At 31.6% G+C, this 24,267-nt stretch overlaps 1 protein-coding gene and 1 pseudogene across 1 annotated transcript; both read left to right on the top strand.

The window, feature by feature from the left end:
- The first annotated feature begins 7,636 nt into the window (after positions 1-7,636).
- On the top strand, positions 7,637-10,421 carry LOC107947476 (spindle and kinetochore-associated protein 1 homolog). The gene is made up of 9 exons (XM_016882119.2): positions 7,637-7,886; positions 7,999-8,123; positions 8,274-8,386; positions 9,036-9,108; positions 9,187-9,254; positions 9,371-9,476; positions 9,562-9,591; positions 9,725-9,838; positions 10,108-10,421. The coding sequence occupies exons 1-9, from the start codon at positions 7,790-7,792 to the stop codon at positions 10,183-10,185; spliced, it is 804 nt and encodes a 267-aa protein (XP_016737608.1). The 5' UTR covers positions 7,637-7,789; the 3' UTR covers positions 10,186-10,421.
- A 1,779-nt stretch (positions 10,422-12,200) lies between these two features.
- LOC107947475 (14 kDa proline-rich protein DC2.15-like) lies at positions 12,201-12,641 on the top strand (annotated as a pseudogene).
- Positions 12,642-24,267: the final 11,626 nt, after the last annotated feature.

Below are 24,267 nucleotides of genomic sequence, written 5' to 3'. Positions count from 1 at the left end.
TTTAAGTGTTACATTCGTCTTTGCACAAGGCACAAAAAAAAAAGAAATTTTTTAAATCAAAGTAATGTTCATTATTTTGAAATTAAAAAGTCGTGTTCTTAACTTACGGAATATGACTTCTTTCTAAAATAGAGATAGTCGAATATTTTCTTTAAAATAAATAAAAACGGGATTTCAGTGATGATTAAATGGCTTTCATTTTTGTTCTCAAGGATATAAGGCATTGTGTCCTAACTTATGGGACATAATCATTTCTTCTCGATTAACTTGAAATAAGCCCCTTTCGTAAAAATTAATTTAGTTAAGTAATGTATTAATAAAGGATCGTATTTTAAAATCTCTTCAAATTTTCAATTTTCGGCACTAAAGGCATCAAGTAATCAATTAGGTACCAATTTTGGGCGTAACGAGGGTGCTAATCATTCCTCATGCATAACCGACTCCCGAACCCATTTTTTTGATTTTTGCAGACCGAAGAACATTGTTTTAATAAATCAAACCTCTTATTAAAACGATCAAATTACGAGGTGACTCGATCACACCTCCTAAAAATAATTGGTGGTGACTCCATTTTCGTTTTTTTAAAATAAAAAGTCGAACTCAAAAAAGGTTTCGACAAATGGGTAAATTGATTTTTGTATATTAGATCAAAGAACAAACTAATCATTCTGTTAAAAATTCAATCCATTTTTACTATTAAAAACTGATACATGTATGTCAACATGAGATACACGTGGCACTTCATGTGTATTCTGTCAGTCACGCTAGTTTTTAATTGTACAAATGGATGAAATTTTTAATTGAAAGGACCAATTTTCTTTTTGATCTAATATGTATGGATTAATTTGAACCTACTAATAACAATATAAAAATAGAGAGACCAAATTAGGTTTAATTATGAATTTCTTATGTTTGTCCAATTCTTGGTAAATATATGAACTTGAACCCCTATTTTTTTGCTAATTTGTTAGATATAAACTGATGAATTGCTTGTTTTTGCTAATTCTTTGTTTTTAGGTTGCAGATTTAACAGTAATATTTAACGGTTAAAAATATTATCAAATTGGATTAATTTTTCAATTTTATAAAGTATGATGATTAAATTTTGAAAAATTAAAATAAAGGCCTAACATCCTTGTTTTTATAAAGTAGAAGAATGGAATTCATAATTAAACCGTTCAAATTAAATAAAATAAAAACAGAAGAATTAAAGTAGAGGGACAAAACTCAGAATTCAACCAAAAGTAACCAAACAATGAAAATGATTAAATGAAGTATTTTTCATATAAGATATATATTTAGGGTTTGTCACTGTCTCTCTCCATAATGTCAACTAAGGTTCGAACAAGCGTATCATACCATTGTTATTACAACTTGGAAATTGGAACGACGAGTTCAGTTAAGTTTCTGGCAATAAAAAAGCCAAGTGATGAAATCGAAGTATTCAGCTAAAAATATGCCGTGGAGACAACGAAGCGTGGAACCAACCGAAAATGCTCGACTATTGCAAGACACATTGATGGGCACTGATTTGTTAAACACTCCCCCGTATAGCTCAAATCCCCATCATTGTCGGAACCCTAGCCTCCTGTCCCCCGACGTCGTCTCGCCCCACCAAGATCACCGAGCTTCAACATCCGAAAAGGCACACGATACAAACAAAAAAACATCGAAGCTATATGCATGCTTTGATCTGCATGAGAATGTTTTACATCACGTACGTAGATTTTTGTGATAATCAACTACACCACGACAACACTATGGTTGATTGTTGCCGGAGAAATAGAACGTTATATAATAATGATCAAAGGGATGGGTTTTCACGGCGGTGGGGATGGTGGGGGGACGGGTGGTGATTTAATGGGGTCACATGGATTGGGTAAGACGTGTCGTTAAAACCGGTATTGACGGTTACATGGGGGCCCTTCTTGTGTTTCACAACATGAACAAAAAGAATCGGTGGTCCATTGTATCTCTTTGTCTCCTTTCTTCTTGTTCTGTCTATGGTCGGTCCTATAGTCCCCACACGTTTTTTGTAGGTCCCCATTGGATTTCAAACTGTTCAATATCTTTTTGGACCCACTAGTAATCGCAAATGCTTCAAGTTCAACAATGAACCCAATCTAATCTAAAGGTGGTTCTTTCCCCTTTCAAAGTTAGTATAGTGAAAGGTCCAAGCGCAATCACATCCCTTTGTATCGGGTTTCATCGGTTCGGATAGTAAGTATTCAATCATTTTGGTTTTGATGGGAAGGTTTAGGTTATCAAATTTTTTTTATATTAAATCGAATTAGGTTATATTTAATTTTGAATTAATCAAAAATTTTCTTGAAACATTCATTAATCTTGAGAGGAGAGGCCAGCATATCAGAACCTCTGAACCTTCTCTCTAGCTCTTGAATTGCTTTGATGTATTCTTTATATAACTGTGTGGAACGTCATCTTTCATCTTCTCTCGTACTTTGTATTAACATTGTGAATGCACTTATGTTTGGTAATGAGAAAATATGTTATATACACCAAATGTCATTGGCTCAACCGTAAATTTGTATGGGTTTTAAGTTGATTGGTACGAGGTTCAGGGTTTAATACCTGTGTTGTAATAGTGAGTTATAAGAAATATGGTGGAACCACAGTAAAACGTAAATAGAAATAGATATAAGAAATATTTATACAATTCAATTGTATCCATTAACTATTGACTGCAAATTTATGGACGATTCTTTTTCACTTGTCTTTTTAGAAAATAAAACTGGATACATAACTAATCAGTATTATCTAATGAGGTATTTTATCTATCTAGATATGATGTCCATAGGGAATCAGCAAAAACTTATCGTGTTTCAATTTTTCATTGAATAGATTAAAATAAAAGAAAAAATAGAATTTTCGATAGAGCACGCCATGTCTTGTCTCCATTAGAGCGTTATAATGAAATAAAAGAAAGTCATATATAAATAGAGTGATATATGTACCTCATGCTAATATACAAACAATTATTAACAATAGGAATAGATGCAATTTGAACCGAAGGACTAACTTACTCATTTTTTAAATTGAGGAGAAAAGTTTAACCACCTCTTAAATCTGCCAAAAAGTAAAAATCTCAAACTTTTCTTTTTTTGAAGTTATAACAATTCCAATACAAACAATAATTAAGAGAACCCACATATATATATAGTATTTACATGACTTCAAAATTTCCTAAACTTCAACATTACCAATAACTCAAATATGGTGGACAAATATTTTTTAACTTATTTTATGTGTTAAAGTTAGTGATATACAAATTTGAATCTAGTTTTTATTTATTATACAATAAGAGACATTTGGGTCATTAAAAGCATCATTCTCGAAGAAACATGTTGTCGATTTCGATCTAAAAAGGCTTTCCCACTCTTTTTAGTTTTTACCATATATTGGAATATTTAAGATTTAAGCATTTCAATTTTCAAGGTCAAATGGTTAGCAAAAGCAAATTATGGGTTAATTGCATCCCTCGTCCTCGGAAGGCGCAATTAGCTAGGTAAGCCAAAGCTAGTTTCTTGAATTTCATTTTTCACTTTATTTAAGGTGTTTCGAAAGGGTTAAATTATAGTTTTAGTCCCTCTACTATACTCAACTTTGTGATTTAGTCTACATACTTTACTTTGGCGTAATTTGTTAATTTTACTCTTATATTGTGATTATTTGGTCAAAAAATTTAACAATGTTAATTATTCTAGGATAAATTCTAACATTAGGGTTAAGAAAAAAAAGATCTGAAAACCAATTTGAAAAAATTTGCAGTTACCCGAACTAAATTCTAATTTTTTATTTACTTTATAATTAATTTTAATTTTTTATGATGTAAACTACATATTTTATATTTAAAATGATAAACTAACTTAAAAATTCTATATAAAAATATTTTACAAAAAAATACCATATAAGAGTTATTTGTTTCTTTTCTTACTTTTATTTAATAATTTCTAGAAATCATAAAACAAAGTTGATTTTTTCAAATTAAGTCCAAAACCTAAATTTAATTTGAAAAATTGAGAACCAATCATATTTTCATAGATTGTTCAAGAAATATAAAAAACTATCGAACCGAATTCACCACATGAATTTTTTTAAAGATAGAAGCAGCAGTTTTAAGAAAATTTCATATCTATCATTTTATTCGAAATAATTAACTATGTTACCTACCTATTCGATTTAATTAACTAAAGATGATATAAAAATAAAGTATAAAGAATAAAATCATAACTCTACTGCTCAAAAGAAACTCTCTCTCTCTCTCTTTCTTTCTCACATTTTCTTTTGGACATTCTTCTCTGAACCCCCTCATTAAATTTCCAAACAAAGCTCTGTGTTGTTGCTCCTCTCTTTTCCCCACTAAGGGGAGGTTCCATCAATTTCTTTTTTTGGGACCCAATTGATCAAAAAATGAAGACATAAGGGAAACCACCCCATATCTCATCTTCTTTTTCATTACCTCTTCTTACCCATACATCTGCATGTTCTGAAGGAGCTCCTCTTTAATCCACCCAGATCCCCGCATTTAATTTCCTTACTACAAATATACCATCACACCATAACCTATTACTACATCATCTCCCTTGTAAGAATTTCCCCTTCAAACATGTCCCTCACATCTTGTTTCCTTGTTTTCCTTCTATGTCTTTCCCTGCATGCATGTACTGCTCGTCGCCTTGGTGCAGTTCATATCGAGAATAATATGCCTCAAAATAAACTTCACACCTCAACCAAGGTTCGTCACCATCACCATCATCATCATCATCATCATCATCATCATCATCGTCATCGTCATCATTTAATAATCTCTTATACACTTTTCGGGTCTTTTTTTGTGGCAGGTTGAAGTTGATGGGGTGAAGTTTAAGACAGGTGACAAGGAGAAAGACAGAACTGGACCAGGTGCAATTCAGACAAATAACAAGCATGGTGTTTCAGTGTCTTGGAAGGTGCCTCATAGGAAACATGGGGAGAAACTATCTGGTTTTATTAACCTGGATTACTCACCACCAAAGACACATCCTCCTTCACACAACTGAGATTATCAAACAATGGGATCCCTTTTTTTTGGTCCGATGAAGCAACAATGCAAAGATATAGAGACTCGAAATCATGTTAGGGTTGAAATAATGTTCATCATTTCACCATAGCTGCATATATAGCCATTAAAAATGAGTTTACAAGCCCCTTTTTTCCCTCCCTTCTAAGATTTAATGTACATTGATCAAGGATCATATATATATATTTGTTGAAATATATTTATGTTTCATTGATCTTTTTATATGATGACAAACACTATCACTAGATGTAATGTTTGGTGAAGCTAGCTTTTGTTCTTAGTTATGTGCATGCAATAACAATGAGGTATAGTTATTTGGTTTTGCATTATCTTTCTCCTTATGTGATAAGAAAAGAAAAGCACAATGGTACTTTAAAAATGAGCACAATGGCCATTGCTATGTTTAAAAAAAAGCATAAGATGTTGATAGTTGTTATGCCTATAGTGAGTTCTTTTTATGTTCTTGTGCCCTTGTGAACAATGCGTCAGATTAAGGGAATCATTTTGTGCGTTAGACACCCACGAGATCAAAACATTACAAACTTGAGATCTTACGAGCCTGAATCATTGGGACTACATGCATGACTTGAGCATGATGTGCGCCATTCACATATGTTCATTTCCTAAACATGACAATTCATATCTATGACGGCAAGGCATTAGTAGGTCGATCAGTTACTTTTCAAGGTGTCTGGAACAAGGGCAAAGACAAGATGCAGGGGGTGGCTTTGGCTCCCCAAAAATTGGTAAATTGACTATGTAGTCCCTTGAAAATTTATGAAATCCCAAGTTAATATAAAGATAAAATTGTATTTTGTCTTCAAAAAATTCGTTGTTCTTTTTTGTTCTCCCCAAATTTTTTTTCTAACTCTGGTCTGGAACCATAAAACTAGACCGATCTTCTCCTCTAGCTTTCTCTCTAATCCTCTCTAAAACCTTCATATTCCGGTCATCCTAATTTTTCTACGGCTCACCCTCACCGCGACGAGATCCTCCTTGTATCAACAATAGTAAAAGATGAATTAAATGCATGGAATGGATTGTAAATGAAAGAGAGATATATATGTAGGGACAATGATGATAGTAGATGCATGTAATGTCTAAAGATTATGTGATGGTGGTGGTCGAGAGTTTTCTTCTTTAAATGAGGTCGGCGGCTGTTCATCATCAGTTATTACATAGATCAGTTTTCTACAGTTGAAGTTTGAAATCTTGTGTTGCAACAGTTGCACATGGTACCAACTGAAATAACCGGATAATATGTAAGTAGAAAATATTGACTACATATATCAGTGGACCCAAAACTGGTCGTTGTTGATTGAAACCATTATAAATGCACCTACCATTTTGAATGTATTACTGCAATTTATTCATCACGTGTCGATCCACTTCACTTTGAAATTTATCTATGTATTGGCTTTCATAAGTACTAATCTGTAAAACATGGAAAATTATCGTCCTCATGATATTAATTTATTTTGCTAATTAAACCACAGATTTCCGGCATTTAAAATCCCAATAAAGTTGCATCAACTTGGCTGGGTTGAGTTTTTATCTTGGGGCAAGGGACTAATATTGAAGCTTGGGCATCTTGTCTCCGAAAAGTAGATACAAACATTCTACACAAATGAATATGGAAACTATTTGGTTCAGCTCAAGTAAATAATAAAAACATTGAATGAATCGTTTGTTTTATTGTATTTCTTTACAATAAATTATGTTGAAGAGTAATTGCCTTAAATTCTAAATTCGTCTTAAAAGTTATAATTAATCGGATTTTTCCAGCAATGTAAAGTGTGGATCAAATGTACCATATTAATTAATTGGGTATTCATTTTTCGAGGAATAATTTGAGTTCAAATCACAATGGATTAAATTGTGATAATATGTGTACCTATTGAATTGATAGCTCAAATTCTCACTCTAAATTTTTTTGATTTTGCTGTTGGACTCAAGTTATTCATAAACGTGTTTTGAATACAATGCACGCCAAACCCAAATCGACATTTAACGCCTAAATTGAAGATCAACCTAACTCAAGAATCTGATTGATACAATATAATGCTTTCAAAACTCAAATAAAACATTTTGAAGTTTGGAGATCAATTTAACATATGTACAATATTTTTGCGACGTTTTGTGAAATTAACCCTTGAAAGTATAAAGGGATAAGACAATATTTAGTCATTGAATTTGACAAATTTTTTCAAACTTTGGTCCATGTGATGATATAACACTCTAAGATTTGTGCCATGTTATCACCTAATTTTTAAATTAAAAATATAATTTTTTAGGTGATGACATGGTGCAATATTAATGCCATGTCATCACATGGATTAAAATTGAAAAAAAGTTACCAAGTTCAAACATTAATGTAGAGCAAAATAATCCAAGAATTAAGTTCGAAAAAATTACCAAATTCAAAGACTAAATGTTACTTTTAACCCAAATATAAACAAATTTGCCAGAGTAATGGGTTGGGCTAATAATATCCCAAATGTTACTATTGGGTCTCTCGCGGATTTCAAATTGTCCAATTGTAAGAAAATAATTGTTGTTTCAATTCCGCGGATCACCTTCGTCGTCACTGGTTCTAATTTCAAACTCTAATCCCCTTTCTGTTTCCCGCCAAAGCTCTCAAATCCCTAAAATCAATTGATTACCTATTCGAAACCAAACGGTCCCTTTCGTAAAGAGGAGAGAACAGAGATGGATCTTAAACAAGCCGGTTCATCACTCGATTCTCTGATATCTTCATTCAACACTCGAATCGCTGAGCTACAAGAACTCGTCATTGCAAGGAACAGTGAGTTAACTCGGAATTCAGCTCCCTTTCCCCCTTCCTTTTTCTTTTTTCGGAATCCATGTTAAATTTTGCTTTAGAGGTTGTAAGATTAATGCTCTTCCTTTGTTTACAGTGTACCCGGCGAGTAGTGTGACGGATTTGTCGGCAATTGATGCGGCATTGAAGGGCATGGAGCTTCAAGTGAAGGCGATCAAGGACCGCTTGCACGAGGAAACCGAGGCCATTCCAAAAGCCAAAGTACGTTACTTCTAAAATCTTCAGTTCTTTCTCTCATTTAGAGGCTTAAACTTTTAAAATTAAGGTTCGGAATAAGGTCTTTTTAGTATAGTTAATTTGAATATTATTGGAAATTTTTTGGCTGAGCTGAGATCGTTGTGATGATTTCAGAAACTGATTGCCAAATCGCTGCGGCAGCAGAAGAAATTACAGAGTTTGTCTGTTTATGCACCCTCATATTTGCCTGAAAGAACTGCAACCTTGAATTTGGACTCTGATAGAGGGTAATTAAATTGCTAGATTTCTTTTTCTCATTATGTATAGGTTAGATTCTGCTATTAATTCCTATGTATAAGTTGTGATTTAGTCTCTATATTTTAGTTTTGTCAAAATTTAGTCCCTTATTGAATTGTCTAATTTTAATCTCTGTACTTTTTGAATTTTGAAATATCAGTCTTTACCTTAACGGTAGCGGTTAAACCCTGTTGGTTAAATTCTGTTATTAATATTGTACTATGCCTAAAGTTGTAGATTTAGTCTATGTTCTCCGATTTGATCATTCATATTTTCTATACTTTTTAAAATTTCAGTCTTGAGACAAACAATAGTAGTTAAATCCATTAACTTGCTTTTTTCTGAATGGAAATAACAAACTGTCATGACACATATGATGATATGTTTGTTGCGTCAAACTTTGGAATAACAAAACTTAAACGGCTACCATTTGGTGATGACTGCAATTTTAAAATTTGAAAAGTATAGGACTAAAAATAACCAAGTATAGGGACTAAATCCACAACTTATGCATAGCATGGGGACTAAAAAAAACCAAGTTAAAGTATATTCAGGAAGCTTTTCTATATAGTAATATACTTTAATTTCAGTTTCTTGTATGTAGAGATAATGATTATGTGCAACATCATTTTGTCTCAGTTTGGTTCCTGAAGCCTGTAAACAGCAGCCTAATCAGAGCACTATGGTTGAGGAGCCTGCTGCTATACCAAAGGTTTGTAATGGCACTATAGTAGCTAAATAGATGGAACTGAACTTGGGGCTTATTTCATTATATTTCCTGTAATGGCAGGAGAAGAAAAGCCGTGGCTCTCCGCCTTTATGGTACATAACTGCCGGTGAACTAGATTCATTGTCTTCGTAAGTATATCTTTTTAAACCAAGGCTAGGATAATTTCTTTTGCTGCACTCTCTTCTTTTAAAGTGACTTAACAACGATTTCATTATTGTCTATCACTATCTCATCTCTAGTGCAGGTACATGAGAGGAAGGCTCACACTTGAGAAGGTCAATGCAGCTATTAATGACATGGCAACATATGCGGAGGCAAATGCTCAGCTTGTTGCTGCTCCTAAGAAGAAGGTATTCATTTCAAAGCTTTGTGGTGTTTATTTATGTGTCTATAATCTCATGGTCTCCGCTAATAATTTTCCCTTTCTTCATGAAGTTGGCAGAAAATCAATGGGAGAGGTCCTTGGTAAGTAAATCCTAACCAGCATGTGACACAATGTTTCTCTGTTGTCTATTGTAACCATTTTATCACGTTGGTGCTAAACATGCTAATTAACTGCTGTGAATTTGCAAGTAATTTTTTGAATTACCATATGCAGGAACTGAGGGATATTGCAACGACAGAATCTATAAAGGGAAAGCACTTTTTCCTTGAAACTGACATGAAAGGACCATCATTGAAGCTTGACAATACTGGAAAAGCGATTCTAACTGTGAGTTCCTTCTTGCCCTTCCTTTCGTTTGCTGATAAAAGCCTATTCATGACATGTTCGTTAATTAGGATGCAATGTTTTATTGATTAATAGAACTGGTTAAGATATATGGTTCAATTTTATTCTTATGGTTAATTAATTGTTAAGAACTTCTAAATACTCCACAATGGGAATGAAACTGTCATTTATGTCATGTTATGCAAGTGATGTTTTATGTAGAAACATATTGAAACCCCTTGTTTATTTCATGGCTATATGCTGTTTGACAGGTCCTTCGTCACCTTGGTCGAATCAGTGAGACTCGGATGGGACATCATCGTGTGATCATTCTTTTGAAACCTCAATGAATTGTCTCAATTCATGTACGCTTAATTACAGCTTATATTGTTAATTTTGTGTCTAACTCGCATTGATGTTGAAGTGTGAAGATGATTAAGTAGGCAGTAACTATCTAGAGTCCTGGATGAGTATTAGTAAAGCTTACTAGGACTCTCTCTAGGAATATATGGTTCAAATTTGAACTCCTTCTGGTATGAAAGTTGAATAACAAGAATATAAACTTATATATGGGTTGATTTTTTTATTCCTCCAGCTGCCAGCCGATAATCATATTGCTCTCTCTCTTGTATAGACTTGTCAATTAGATTGATTCGATCGGTTTGGGGTCATTTTGGGTTTGGTTTCTTTATAGTTGGAATTAATTTGAGTTAGTATTAAATAAGTTGGAGTTACTTTTTATATTTTAATCGAAATGAGTCAGATTTGAGTTCGGGGTCATTTTATTCTGGCCTGGATTGACTGGTGAAGAACTTCCCAATCTGTTCTGACGTGTGCATCTGATGATACCCTTGATTTGTAGCAGACAGATATTTCGTTATTATTATTATTATTATTATTATTATTATTTGGCCTTGGGGATAAAATTTCAATAATTTCTTACAAATATATTTGAATCGGATTAGTTCGGTTGGTTGAGTTGGGAATCGATTGGAGAAAGGTTTTGGATCAATTGAGTTGGAAATCGGTATAGATTGATTCAACAGGCTAAAAGATTAATTGAATCAAATTTTAATGATTTATTTAATTGAATTATTTGAATCAATTAGACTAATAAATTGATGGCATGACTAATTCAACTACTATCTAGTTTTGAATTTAGAAGGGAATAAAAAATATATTATAAAATCAAGAGTAAAAGCATTCAAAGCTGATCCTATTAGTGATTGTATTAGCTGACTTTATAAGTAATTGTCGAAGTCAGAGAGTAATTGTAACTATTCTTTGTATTAGAGAGTCGATAATAATTTTAATTTCATAATTATACAATTATTAATACTAACCCGTGATTGTTTGTTAGTGATTAATGTAATCACAAGTTCATACCAATTGGATAAAAAATAGGCTTTCGTTTCCTTCCAGATCTTTTTTCAACCAATTTAAGTGGTTTAGTATTATATATATTGACAAATTGAACAAGTGGGGGAGGAATGGGTTGAAAAAAAATGATTGGAATATATATTTATGTTTTATTTTTAATAAAATTATGTTATTTTTGAAAAAATAATTATTTTTTAGAAGAATAATTTTAAAATAAGTATTTATCATTTAAATTATTGTATATAATTAGGATGACAATAAAAAAAGATGGATTAATTTTTTCTCACTCTCATCTTGATTGGATTTTTAAATCTCTCATCTCAGATTTGATTTTATTTAAAATGTTACATCATCATGACAAAAAAAAAAAAATCCTCCACTTCAACTTGATTTGCTACGAAATGTGACATTTTTTTTATACTATGTTGAATTTTAAAAGGTCAAATTAAATGCATATTATATAAAAAGTTAAAATATCTAATTAAAATATATAAAATAGTTAAAATGTTACTAAATCTTATAAAAGATTAAGAAATTATAACTACAAATATAAAAATTTATAAAATTAAAAGAACTATTTTGAAATGTTTTTTTAGGAAAAGGCAATACCCTATTCCGATTAAAATATTTTAAATGAAACTTGATGCACTTTGAAATATTTTTTTATTTATTTAAATAATCTAGTTTTATACTATGGGATCTAATGAATTCGAGTTATGTCCAATCACTAAAATGAAAAATATCATGTGCTTAAATGCATTCGAACTCATGAATTCTCAAATATTACAATAAAAATAATGTTAATCAAACTAAGACTTGATCAACTAAGTTATGCACCCAACTACTTTAATATATATTTTAAATATAACCTAATCAAATGGGCTGACATGTGTATTTTTGTAATCCCAAAAACAACCCAAAATTCCCATCTATATAAACCTTAAACCTATACCTCACCATATTCACCACGCTGCGAACCCTAAAACCTTCATCATTGAGAAAAAAAGACCTTCAAAAATGGCTTCCAAATCTATTGCAACCCTAGCTCTCCTCCTCTCTCTCAACCTTCTCTTTTCCACTATGGTCACCTCAACATCAGTTCCTTGCCCACCACCACCAAAGACCCCAAAATCCTCATCACGTCCATCATTTAATGGTAATGCACCTTCTTGCTCAAAAGGGTACCCTAAAGCTAGAGGTATGTGCCAATGTACTCAATGATTTGGTTCACCTTGTTATTGGTACCCCACCAAAGACCCCTTGTCGTACCATCATTCAAGGTCTTGTTGATCTTGAAGTTGCTGTTTGTCTTTGCACTGCTATTAAAGCTAATGTTTTGGAGATTAACCTTAAAATTCCAGTTTCTTTGAGCTTGCTCTTGAAATATTATGGTAAAGGTGTTCCTCAAGGCTTCCAATGTGCCTAAATTGAGAGCTTGTTAATTATGTCAACTAAATTATTATTTTTCTATATTTTTGTTGTAACATCCACAAAATTCTCAGAGTACGAAACAGTGGAAAATAAATGATAAATCGGTTTGAGGTGAGAAAGTTAGAATTTGGAAATTTTCAGTGTTTTGAGACAATGAGGACAGGTGCTAAAGGTATTGAGAAAAGTCTATATATTGAGAGAAATAAATTCGGGCTATTGATTAAATTGCAGGAAAGTGCAAAGTATTAGGCCAAAGTGAGGAAATTGAAAGTTAAAATGATTAAATTGAAGTGATGGAAAAATTGAAGTGATGGAAAAAGGAGGAGGGATTAGGGGTGAAAGTTTACCAAAAGAAGGGATGAACCATCCATGGACTTGTAGAAAAGTGAAGGGGTAAAATGATAATTATTAGAAATAGATAACTATGAAAAGTAATGATTATAGGAATTAATTGTAATAAAGTATAAATGAAAGGGTAAAATTATAAATAATATAAAAAGATATTTTGATAGAAAATACTTAAAAATAGAGAAAAGAAAAGATGAAAAAGGCTATAATTAACCATCAGCCCATGTTGTTTCATACGTTACCCTCCAAGCCACCATCTTCAACTGTTCATTTTCTTATAAATAGGTCTTTTTCACCATTACCAAACTAATTAAGTCTCAACCTTTTAAATTTCTTCATAATTAGTGAGTGAAATCAATAGAGAAGAGTAGTAGCCACATCAATTTCATAAGATGAGCATCCATGAATGATTTAGAGGGGAGAGAAAATACGAATTAGTAGAGAACATAAGCAATTGAGGTAAGAACTAAGAACTTCTCTTGAAATACATGTTAATTATAGTTGAATAACATAGATTATGAAATATAAGTATGATTTTAATGTATACATGTATATTTTGATATGGAAAATGAAGAAAAAGTGAAGGAAAGTAAGGATCAAGGAGAGAAATAAGCAAGGAAGGAGCCAAGGGAAGAAGAAAGCTTAATTTCAAGCCTTGAATTCTAAGTACAACTAGAATCTTGCTTGTTTAATTATGTTAACTGTTAGGATGAATATAAGCTTGATATAATGTTTAATTACAAGCCTATATGTTAAGTAGGTGTAGAATAAAACATGGTAATGATCAAGTGTAAGTAAATAATAAATTGATGGTGTTTATTAAATATTATGTGATAGAGGAAATGAACGAAAATTGAGAAAGAAATTAAAAGAGTATCAAAGGATTAAATTGTAAAGATGTAAAAGTTGATGGGTTACAATTATTATAAGTACAAGGACAAATATGTTAAAACATAAAGTTTATATACGAAAGAAATGATAAGAATTAGTGATGAATTATGGAAATTATATTAATTAGTGAAATGTGTTACATATATTAAAAGGAGATATAAATTCTATTTATTGAATTGACGTCCTAAGGAATAAAATTGTAAGATAAGTAAAGATGATATGTGAATGTGATAATAAGAATATGTGGTGAAATATGAAAATTGTGAAATATGAAAATTAAACTAAGAAATGAAATATGTTAGATGTGTTATTAAAAACGAAAGATATTGTTACATGAAATGTTGTAATGATGACTAAATTGCAAAGAAAGTAAAAGTGATATGTGAAATGTATCATAAGAATGGTGAATTATGGAAGATTATTAAATATGGGGACAAGTTACATGTGTTAATTGTTAGTAAAAATCTCCGTGAGGAAAATCTCGAACACACGAACAAAACTCGAATAGAAAAAGAAAAAATAGGATAAGGCTCCAAGGTGTGTATCAAACCACTATCTTTAAGGTTATATTCAACCCCACCTATCTTCGGTGAGAAAAAGAGTTTCAAGCAAATTAACCCCGAGGATACAATGAAGCCGATGACTATTTGCGTTTTGCACTGACGAGAATAATCCACTAAGCACTAAGCAATTTATAACAAGAAACTCAATTTCTACAAAGGATTTCTGCAGTAATACTTTATAGCATAATCTAATAATATTAGAAAATAGAGGAAGGAAAGAAAGAATTTTAGAATTTGTTGGTGTGATTTCCAAATGAATTTTCATTCCTATTTATAAGAATTTTCATGTCTCTTCATAGAGACATCTTTCAATAGGCATCTTTCTGAACAAATAAAAAATAATAATTATTCATCTAATTTTATAACTATTCAAGTAATATTGTTTGAATAGTTATAATTATTTTTCAAAAATCAAATGATATAACTTTTGACCAATGACCAAAAGATTTATCTATTGATTAATTATACCCATTCATTTATATTATTGGAACATTATAAATATTTGAAAATCTTCCAACAATCTCCCCCCCATTTTCAAATATTTGAAAATGTTCCAACATTAATGAAAGTTGAAGATATAATTACATGAAATATTGTTACAAGGACTAAATTATAAAAAGTGTAAAAATGATGTATGTATGATATGATTTGCCTAAGTAGACAAGATAAGAACTATTAGGATATTAGTGACATGCCATTAAGGAACCCTAGCGCACTATTTGGTTTTAAAACAACAGTGCTCTCCGATCAACACCTTTGTGCCCTCTGTTTACTCGCTTCGACCGCATTCCGTTACTTACTTCGACAGTGTTCCATTTAGTTCCGTATATCCTAAGTGTTCTGTTTAGTCTACTGGGCCTCTGTTAAAAAGGTAAAGGATTTCCTCTATATAAGTTTAAAGGGTTTCCTCTGTTAAATGCTAAGGTACCACACCTATTAAATGAAGAAACGAGAAATAAAGTCTACTGAAAATGGACTAAAATATAATATGATAAATTAATAGTAATTAATGAAGATAAATGATGACTAAACAACAAGCTTTGAGTTAATTACGAGTATCAGTTCTGACTAACATTAGAGAAATAATTAAAATAATATATCAATTAAGCGAAATAGTAAAATGATTAAATATTTTAAAGATACCAATTTGAATATTGGTGGTAGATAAAAAGACATGTTAATGAAATGGTGAATTATAAAATAATGAAAAATACAGACCATTAAATGATTTTGTGTAATATTAATAAGAGAAATTAAGTTTATGATAGATAGAAACATAATTTAATTTGTAATTGTACTTACTAAGCTTGCAAAAGCTTAATGCATGTTTTATACGCGTAGGTAATGAGAAGTATGTCAAAGATACCATGGATAGGTCACATCTCATCACATTAACACATCTGTGGACCTAAGAAAAGGGTAAAGTTTTATTCTTAGTTGATTTAGTAAATGACATATACTTAGGTGAGGTATTATGCTAGTAAATGAAAAGTTGAGGGACTTAAGTGTAAAACTTGGTACTTGTTTAAAGTTTATAAGAAAATTATAAGTTATGAGCATCATGCTTGATTATGAGAAATTGGGATTGGAAATATATTTTTATGTTTGAAATGAGAACTAATGTCTTAATATAACACCCCAAACCTGACCTAAACGTTATGGCTGAATCTGACGATGTCATATGGAAAGGGATTTGAAGACAAGATTGTCGAGTTTAAAAACTACTACAGTAAGTTAGCTTTTATTTAATTCGAAAAAAAACTATTTAAAGTTTGTCTCTTAGCGGAAGCTTTTGTAACCAATTAATTTAGGGAAAATCATTTCTATTTACGAAAAACTTTAGGTTTTTAGAAAAAACCGTGTTTTGTGGAGTTGCAGTTTTAAAAAAAAATCCATAAAAATAGTATAAAGTCTCAAATTTAAAGCCAACCAGTCCATAGTCTAGAATATACATCAAAAACCCCAAATAAGTAATAAATTCTAGGCATTAACGGAAAACAATCTAAAATTTACGTGTGGCCTCCATTGAGTCCTCCGCTACACCGACCCGTCAAGTCTGGGGATTACCTGTATAGGTTAAACAGAGAAAAGGTGAGTTTTCGCAAACTCAGTATGTAATCCCCACAAAAAACATGCATACAGATAATCAACATAATTCAGTTAGATACAGTCTGGGGCCTGTGTCTATCACAGAATCAGTTTGGGCCTTAGCCCATTCAAATACAGTCTCAGAAATACATTAGGGCCTTGGCCAATATCAAATACAAAATGCATATACAGTAAATCAGAATTCTACCCATCAGCCTCTACACACCATCTCCGTCCAACCCTATACACCATGTGGGGATTTAATCAACCCATCCATCCCTACACACCATGCTGTATCGAAATGCGGCACATAATTAGAAGGTTGCAGCTGAGCTGCCAGATAACAGGCTTAATAGCCTTTCAGACACTTCTTCCAAATATCATCAACCCACCCCGATGCAATGAAACATAAAAAATATGTCATGCCATTATGCAATTAATAATACATACATTCAGATATCATAAGTCATGCTTGGTATAGAAATCAGACAGATAGATCACACATATAGGGGTTTAAGTAAAGTTTACCGACCCTACAGTAGATTCACAGTCGACTTGGGCGACCCGTGCAGCCTTACAGAACTTTTCAAAAAAATGGGCTCACATGCCTATGTGGCCCATTCGGACCAAATTGGCCTTGGCCACGTGATCCATTTTTAATGTAACTCCTGCTAGTTAATTATTTATATATGTTTTCACTATTTACTTATATGTTCCTTCAAAGCTGTTTACTTGAGTCATTGTTGCTAAATTATTTATATCTTGAGCTACAGAATTCTGAATTAAGGTCCACTTGATGTCTTTGAAACTAGACTCAAATACCTTTCTACTATAAAATTTACAGAATTTTTGGTTCAGGCAATAAGTACAGTAAAATCTTCAAACTTACCCCTGTTCTGCTGTCTGACAGCTTCGTCTCTTCTTTGCTAAAAATTAATTATCACTTAGTAAAAAATTTGGATGATGTTTTCATTTGTTTTTATTGAAAATAGACTCATTAATAATTTAAACATGTAAATTTTAACCCCTAATTATTTTTTTCCAATTTTTGATGATTTTCCAAAGTTAGAACAGGGGAACCCAAATTCAATCTGACATTGTCTCACAAAGTTTATTATACCTCACGGTTTATAATTCCATTACTTACACTGTTTCTTCTATGAGAAACTAGACTAAATAAGCTTTAATTCCATATTTTGTTCATCCTCTAATTCTATTTCCACAATTTATGACGATATTTTTCAAAGTTAGCGTACTGCTGCTGTCTAAACAGCAAGGAATTTCAGCTTTTCGTTGAATCCCTTTTTTTTTTGCGTTTTGGGTACACACCTGATTTTGTTTGATGCTAAAACAGTCCCTGAGCACTCCAAAGCCTATAATCAAGACACTCAACATCAATTTAAAGGATTGAAAAGTGAATTGACAACCAAGAACGAACCAAAACCCAACTTACCACCAACGATAACCCTCTGTTTAACTATTGTTAAGACGAGAACACTGAAGTCACCAGTCCGAGCCTTCCTCTATGCCCAAATCATAGAGAAAAAAATATTACCACTTTAGTCGTTAAGAGATTCATGACAGAAATAAAGAGAAACACTTACTGAAACTAAGCGAGCACTAACCATGTGCGAAAACGAAGGAAAATAAATGGATTAGGGAAAAATCAAGAAGAAGAAAAAGAAGAGAAAGATGGAAAAACTCAAAAAATTTTGGCATGAGGAGAGGGAGAAGAATAGATGGCAGAATTTGTTTGGAAAAGAGAGTCAAAATTATTTTATGGGAAAAAAATAAAATAAAATCCGATAACCCCCAAAATCGCTTAATCTCCTCCCCTAATTCCCATTACACATCCATTACTCAGAATCCCCTTATTACACAACTCTATTCTGAAATCTGAGCAAAAAAATAATACCCTTACTTGCATAGGGATTTGAACACAAGACCTCCACCATAATAACACACTATTTAACCACCAGACCAGCAAGCCCATTTTGATGTAATTTACCTAACAATAAAATAAAAGCTTACGAAACAAGAGTAAGGCCTAATTCATTCAAAATACCAAAATTTGCCCAAGCAAAGGCTTGAACTTGGGACCTCCCAAGCACTCCCAAAACACATAACTACTAAAGCTGACAGATATTTGTGTCATATTTTTGCAATAATGAAATTAGAAATTTTAGGGTGTTACACTTAAAATGATATATTGAACAAGTGAAGGTTTAAGTAAAATTGGGATTAAACTGGCAAATTATCCCCTAAATTTCAAACCACATGCTCTACGAAAATCCACACGGTCTAGCCACATGGACATGTGACTTGTTGGGAAATTTGCCCATATTGTAGTAAACATGTAACTGTTTTCTTTTATTTGAACGATGACTAAATAAATAAATTTAATTTCACATTTCACTATTATGTCTTTTGTATTTTCTGTCTTTTATATTTTGCATGCATAGAAAAATTGTGACAAGTAAATATTGGCTCATTAATTGTCTAAAGTTCAAACTGAAGATAAGTGACATTGTAAAGAACGTTTACATTACGAGAAAGACAACTTACTTTAGTAGATAATCTAAATGAGTTCGTAATCCCGTAAAAGAATCAAAGTGAGCATTTGATTCAAATAATGAGAAGGATTATTATGTTGTCTACAATTCCAATTAGGGAAATGACTAGTCTTGGCTATCGGAGCAGTTGACTCCACGAGTAGAGATATAGATGTATTCATTGGTAGAACGATACATTGGATTGGACCCAAGATGAATTAATTCTGAATCCATTTGTGAATTAATTCACTTGTGATGTTAATGGTGTGATTTACCAAAATCTTGCGTTAGTCACTGACCATGCGTATGCAACTCATGTGCTTTGATATAAGTGGAGGCTTATGCTCTAAAGATGATCGAACCCATAGTCAGTATGTTGGTACATGACTTGTGTATGGCATGGCTTTACTAGCAATAGTGGAATTCATAGCTCAATTAAAGAGTTAATGATATCCTTTCATTGGCATTATGTGTATTGATAAATATGGAATGTGGCCACAGGTTGCTCGTTCTGGAACGAGCAATTTATCACAGTCATTTGCTGACAGTGATCATATAAATCATTAAGAAGTCACAATGGTGACAAAGAGATAAAATAGGATTGTACTGAATGAACAGATTTAACTCAAAGGAATCAAAAATATCATATGGGGGTAACACACACATGACGAGGTCATTAGACAAAGCAGTTGGATGAGTTGCTTTCGTAAATAGTATACAATAAGGAGTTTTCAATCATGGTACTTCTTGTGGACTGACTCCATGATTAGTTTTCAATCATGGTACTTCTTGTGGACTGACTCCATGATTAAAGTAATTGCGAATTATCGGAACAATGCTTCTGGACATCATAGCAATCACTAGAGCCTAATTGTATATGTTCGATTTTTCCCTCCACTAGCTTAACAAAAGCTCGATCGGATTGCATTTGAGAGAAGAAAATTCTATGACTTTAGGAATAATTTAATTGAGTTGATTTATTCGATGTGAAATTAAATTAGGCGGCTGTAAGAATTGTTCAACTAGAGAATTTAATTAAATAGTTTTCTTGAAAAATTAATTTGGAAAATCTAACTGATTTTTGGAAAAATTTTGATAAAGTAAAATTAAATTAATCAAATTAATTAAAATTGATATGATATTTTTGAAAGTTAATTTTCAAGTCAGACAATTGGCCTAATGAGTAATTGAATTTAAAAATTGGACCTGAGATCGTAAATTGGGTGGAGAGCCCAAAATCGAGACCAAGACCCAAAAAAATTGATCAAATCGGGCCTAATATGTGAAACTGGGTCGACAGTCCAACCAATGGCTAGACCGGACCGGTCCGATCGTCCTTGACCCGAACTGAACCGGTAGCAGTCGAACTGGCTCGGGGTGCTGTAAGGGTGTCGCACCTACATCACTGAACACGACGGTGTTGGTGGCTGTGACAGTAGCGTCCCGGTGGCCGGCGGTGGTTGGTCATTAGTGGTTGAGTAGTGGAAGAGTTACAATCTTATTGGGACTCTACTAGAGAATTTGATTTCAGGTTAACTATTCCAAAAATAATATTATTTTAATAATTTAATAATTAATTTAATTTAATACTTATCTTAATAGTAATTTATTAATTTAATATTAAATTTATTATCTTAATATTAAAGTTAATGTAATGTTTATATTGTAGATAAAGATTCTATTACTTTAAGAAAGATTAATATTAAATTTAATTTAATATTTATCTTGATAAATATTATATTAATTTAATATTAAAGTGATTAAGTTTAATCATAGTTGAACTCTCTAAGCTCTCCATATATAAAAAGAACCTTGGTTCATTATTTATACACTTGAATTCAAGAGAAAGTTGTAGAGATTAATCCAAAAATTTTAAAATTATTATTTTACTTTTATATATAAATTTTAAAGGGAAAAAAATAATATGTTATACAAAAACTAATTAAAATATTCAAGTGAGATATTCATAAATTATACAAGCAATATCCACTATTTAACACTACGTAAATCATATAATTCGTATTTTATATCAAATCAGTTGGACCATAACTTAAATAATGTTATGGACTTTTGGTCACCCATATTTAAATATTGTGGAGTTGCATTAAAATTATTATAAAAAACTCATAAACATCAAAGGAGATGGGATGGGGGTGATTACGAATGTATCAATTGGACTGCCTATAGGAATATGATTCAAATTTGAACTATTTTTGTAACCTCCTTAACTCGGCCTAAACGTTATGGCTAGATTGAGAAGTCTACATTAGCCACTGAAATGGCTAATCTAACTTACGTTACTTTTGAAGACTTTAAATGAACTCACTTTAGAGAAAAACCGTAGTTGTACTTTGAGTTTGTTTAAAAACATTCATTTACTAGGTCATCTGTACTTAAGATTCATTTTATTATTGACAGTGTTGTTTTAGAAAAAAATCGTTTGTTCGTCACTTTACTTTGTAAAAACTTGATGTTAACTAATGCAACAAAAAAACCATTATTCATGTCATTTTTGAAATCTAGTTGCCTTATCGATTTGTTTCTTCAAAAATGGTTCCTTTGCATTGCATCATTTTACATCACCCCATGCTCATACATTGTTTGACATCGATTTGATAAAATGACAACAAGAAGAGATAAAGAATGGTACAAGAAGCCGTTGCAAAAAGAAGAGAAATTGATGGTGAACCTTGGTGGCTTGGGTGGCGACACACAAGGGAAGAAAGAAAGAAAATTGAAGAGAAAAGAGGAGAGGAAGGGTGAACGGCTGGGGTAGGGAAAATTGACTTAAAGGCAAGGTAATGGAATTGAACTTAGAACCTTATTTTAATTTCCATACTTTCTCATATTTCTTTTAACCACTAGGCTATTTCCTCATTCTTCAAATAAATTTGCAATGTTTATTTTAAAAACAAGGCGTGTCATATACTAGGGTTTGATGCAAAATTTGCAAAATAATAAAAATGATAAGAGAGAAGGGATTTGAGCTTGGGTTTCGAGGAACATTTCACTAACACTTAACCAACAAACCAATACATCATTTATTTCTTAAAATGCAATGATAATCTAAAAAATTAGGGCATGGCCACTCTCTCTTGATTTACAAACTCGATTCTACTAACCCTTGATTTTTAGGAAGTGACAATTTTTATTTAGACTCTCGATATGAAATCGATGAATAAGAATAATATAAACATATTGCTTTCTTTTCTGTATACACTTATCAAATGGGAAGGTGTGATTTGATTTAGGTCGGATCAATTTTAATAAGTTAATTTTGGTTTTAAATTTTTCACATCACTTCAGATTTGAATTATTTTGATGTTCAGGTTTTAGGTTCAAATTTTTTTGAGTTAGATCATTACAAGTTTGGATCATTTTATTTTGTGTTAATGGTATTTTTTGCCTCTAAATTTAGCAACTAGATCCATTTTGATACTTGAACTTGTATACAGTAAAATTGTGATGACATGACACTATGAAATTATGCTACACCATTACTTGAAAATTACAAAAAAATCTAAAATCTAAAATCTAAAAAGAGTAAAAAATGTTATAAAATAAAGAGAGATGGGGAGAATAAAGAAGAAAGAAAATATGAAAGCAATAGAGAATGTACTTTATTGATAAAAAATGATGATTACAATGCTTCATCAGAGTCTCTATTTAGAGGCATAAGAAGTATAAAATAAGTAGAGATCTAATTTTAATAACTATTAGAATTTAAAGTATATTAAAACTTTATCTTGATCATGATGGACATCTACTTAATTAGATATTTATAACACTCCCCCTTGGATGTCCATCAATAGGTAATGTGCCTCGTTAAAACCTTATTAGGAAAAACCCTATGGGATAAAAACCTAATTAAGAAAAAAGAGTATACGATCTATAATACACACAATATGTTGCTTCAATAAAAACCTTACCAGGAAAACCCAATGGGACAAAACCTTGGTTAAGGGAAAAAGAGTGCAACGCGTAATTACTCCCCCTCATGAAGACATTACATATTTTCTCATATTCAACGTATTCAATCTTAAATATTGGTGTTTCAAATGATTATTTGAACGTATTTTCTAAGCATTTATATTACCATTCTTTTAAAAGTCATGAGTGAGGGAAATTTGGGGAAATAAATTTTGATCTTTTCAGGAGATTCAACAATAATCATATTAAACTTTAATCATGATTCTTTTATAAAAACACAAATAGGATTTTAATATGCTCAAATTTACCACATATGTTCAAATTATTTCAATTCATATAAATGAACAATTTCTCGAGAATTTCAATATGCTTCTAGCATCCTAAATCCTTAAAGGATTTTAATATAAACTTTACTATATAGTGATTCATAAAAGGTTGTAATAATAACCATTAGACGCAAGTTAAATCTTTTATGAATTGTCAATTTAATAATATATCTGAAGGTTATTGCGTCCACCACAAAAGAATATTATATCCTTTCATAATCAATGCCAGGACTTAGCGAAAATTTTTATATTTTATTTTGCTTTTGCAAAATTACTTCAATTGCACCCTCACTGGCTTTATACCTTTAGATATTTGGACTACTGGTCTAAAAACTCCACGAATTTAATTATACTTGAGTTGCATCTTTCTATTTTGATCAATTTATTCCATATCTATATTTCTCAATAGATTTATTCAAGATCCTCCTTTTATTTCATTATTTCAATAATAATATTGCATGCAAAATCATTGTCGACCACTTTTATTATTCGATTCCACATTTGCTCGAATTAACATGACTTATCGAGATATCTTGTTTTCATTATTTTAAAATTCAGTTTCAGGTACCTGAATCTTTTCTAAAGTTTTACTTATTAGTTATGTCTTGGGTCTCTTCTAGAGCACCCACCTCCACTATATGACCATCTAGAAGAATTTTCATCTTTGGAACCGATCAATCTATTATTTATTCTAACAGATTGTCCTATTGGGACTTTGATTCAAATTAAAATATTAGATGGTATATAACACTTGGTTATTCTCATTAAGGATGTAAATACATCTAACAGTTAACTTGTAATGAGTTATCCTTATTGAACTTTTGGTTCAATTACTCTCCCCCTAACTCATAACAAGTTATTGTTTCTCTCCCCCTAATGTCGGGAAAACTATCCAATCAAAATTGTAATCACAAATCATGTCA

This window comes from Gossypium hirsutum, chromosome D12 (genome assembly GCF_007990345.1).
Source record: "Gossypium hirsutum isolate 1008001.06 chromosome D12, Gossypium_hirsutum_v2.1, whole genome shotgun sequence".
NCBI lineage: Eukaryota > Viridiplantae > Streptophyta > Magnoliopsida > Malvales > Malvaceae > Gossypium > Gossypium hirsutum.
Note: the sequence above shows the minus strand (reverse complement) of the source record. Positions and strands in the feature narration are given on the sequence as shown.

What these genes read in the sequence shown, in the direction of transcription:
- LOC107947476 (XM_016882119.2), top strand. Translation starts at nt 7,790, where the DNA reads ATGGATCTTAAACAAGCCGGTTCATCACTCGATTCTCTGATATCTTCA. An exon ending in ACTCGTCATTGCAAGGAACA is followed by an intron (nt 7,887 to 7,998) that starts GTGAGTTAACTC and finishes CTTTGTTTACAG; the next exon opens with TGTACCCGGCGAGTAGTGTG. An exon ending in AATTTGGACTCTGATAGAGG is followed by an intron (nt 8,387 to 9,035) that starts GTAATTAAATTG and finishes ATTTTGTCTCAG; the next exon opens with TTTGGTTCCTGAAGCCTGTA.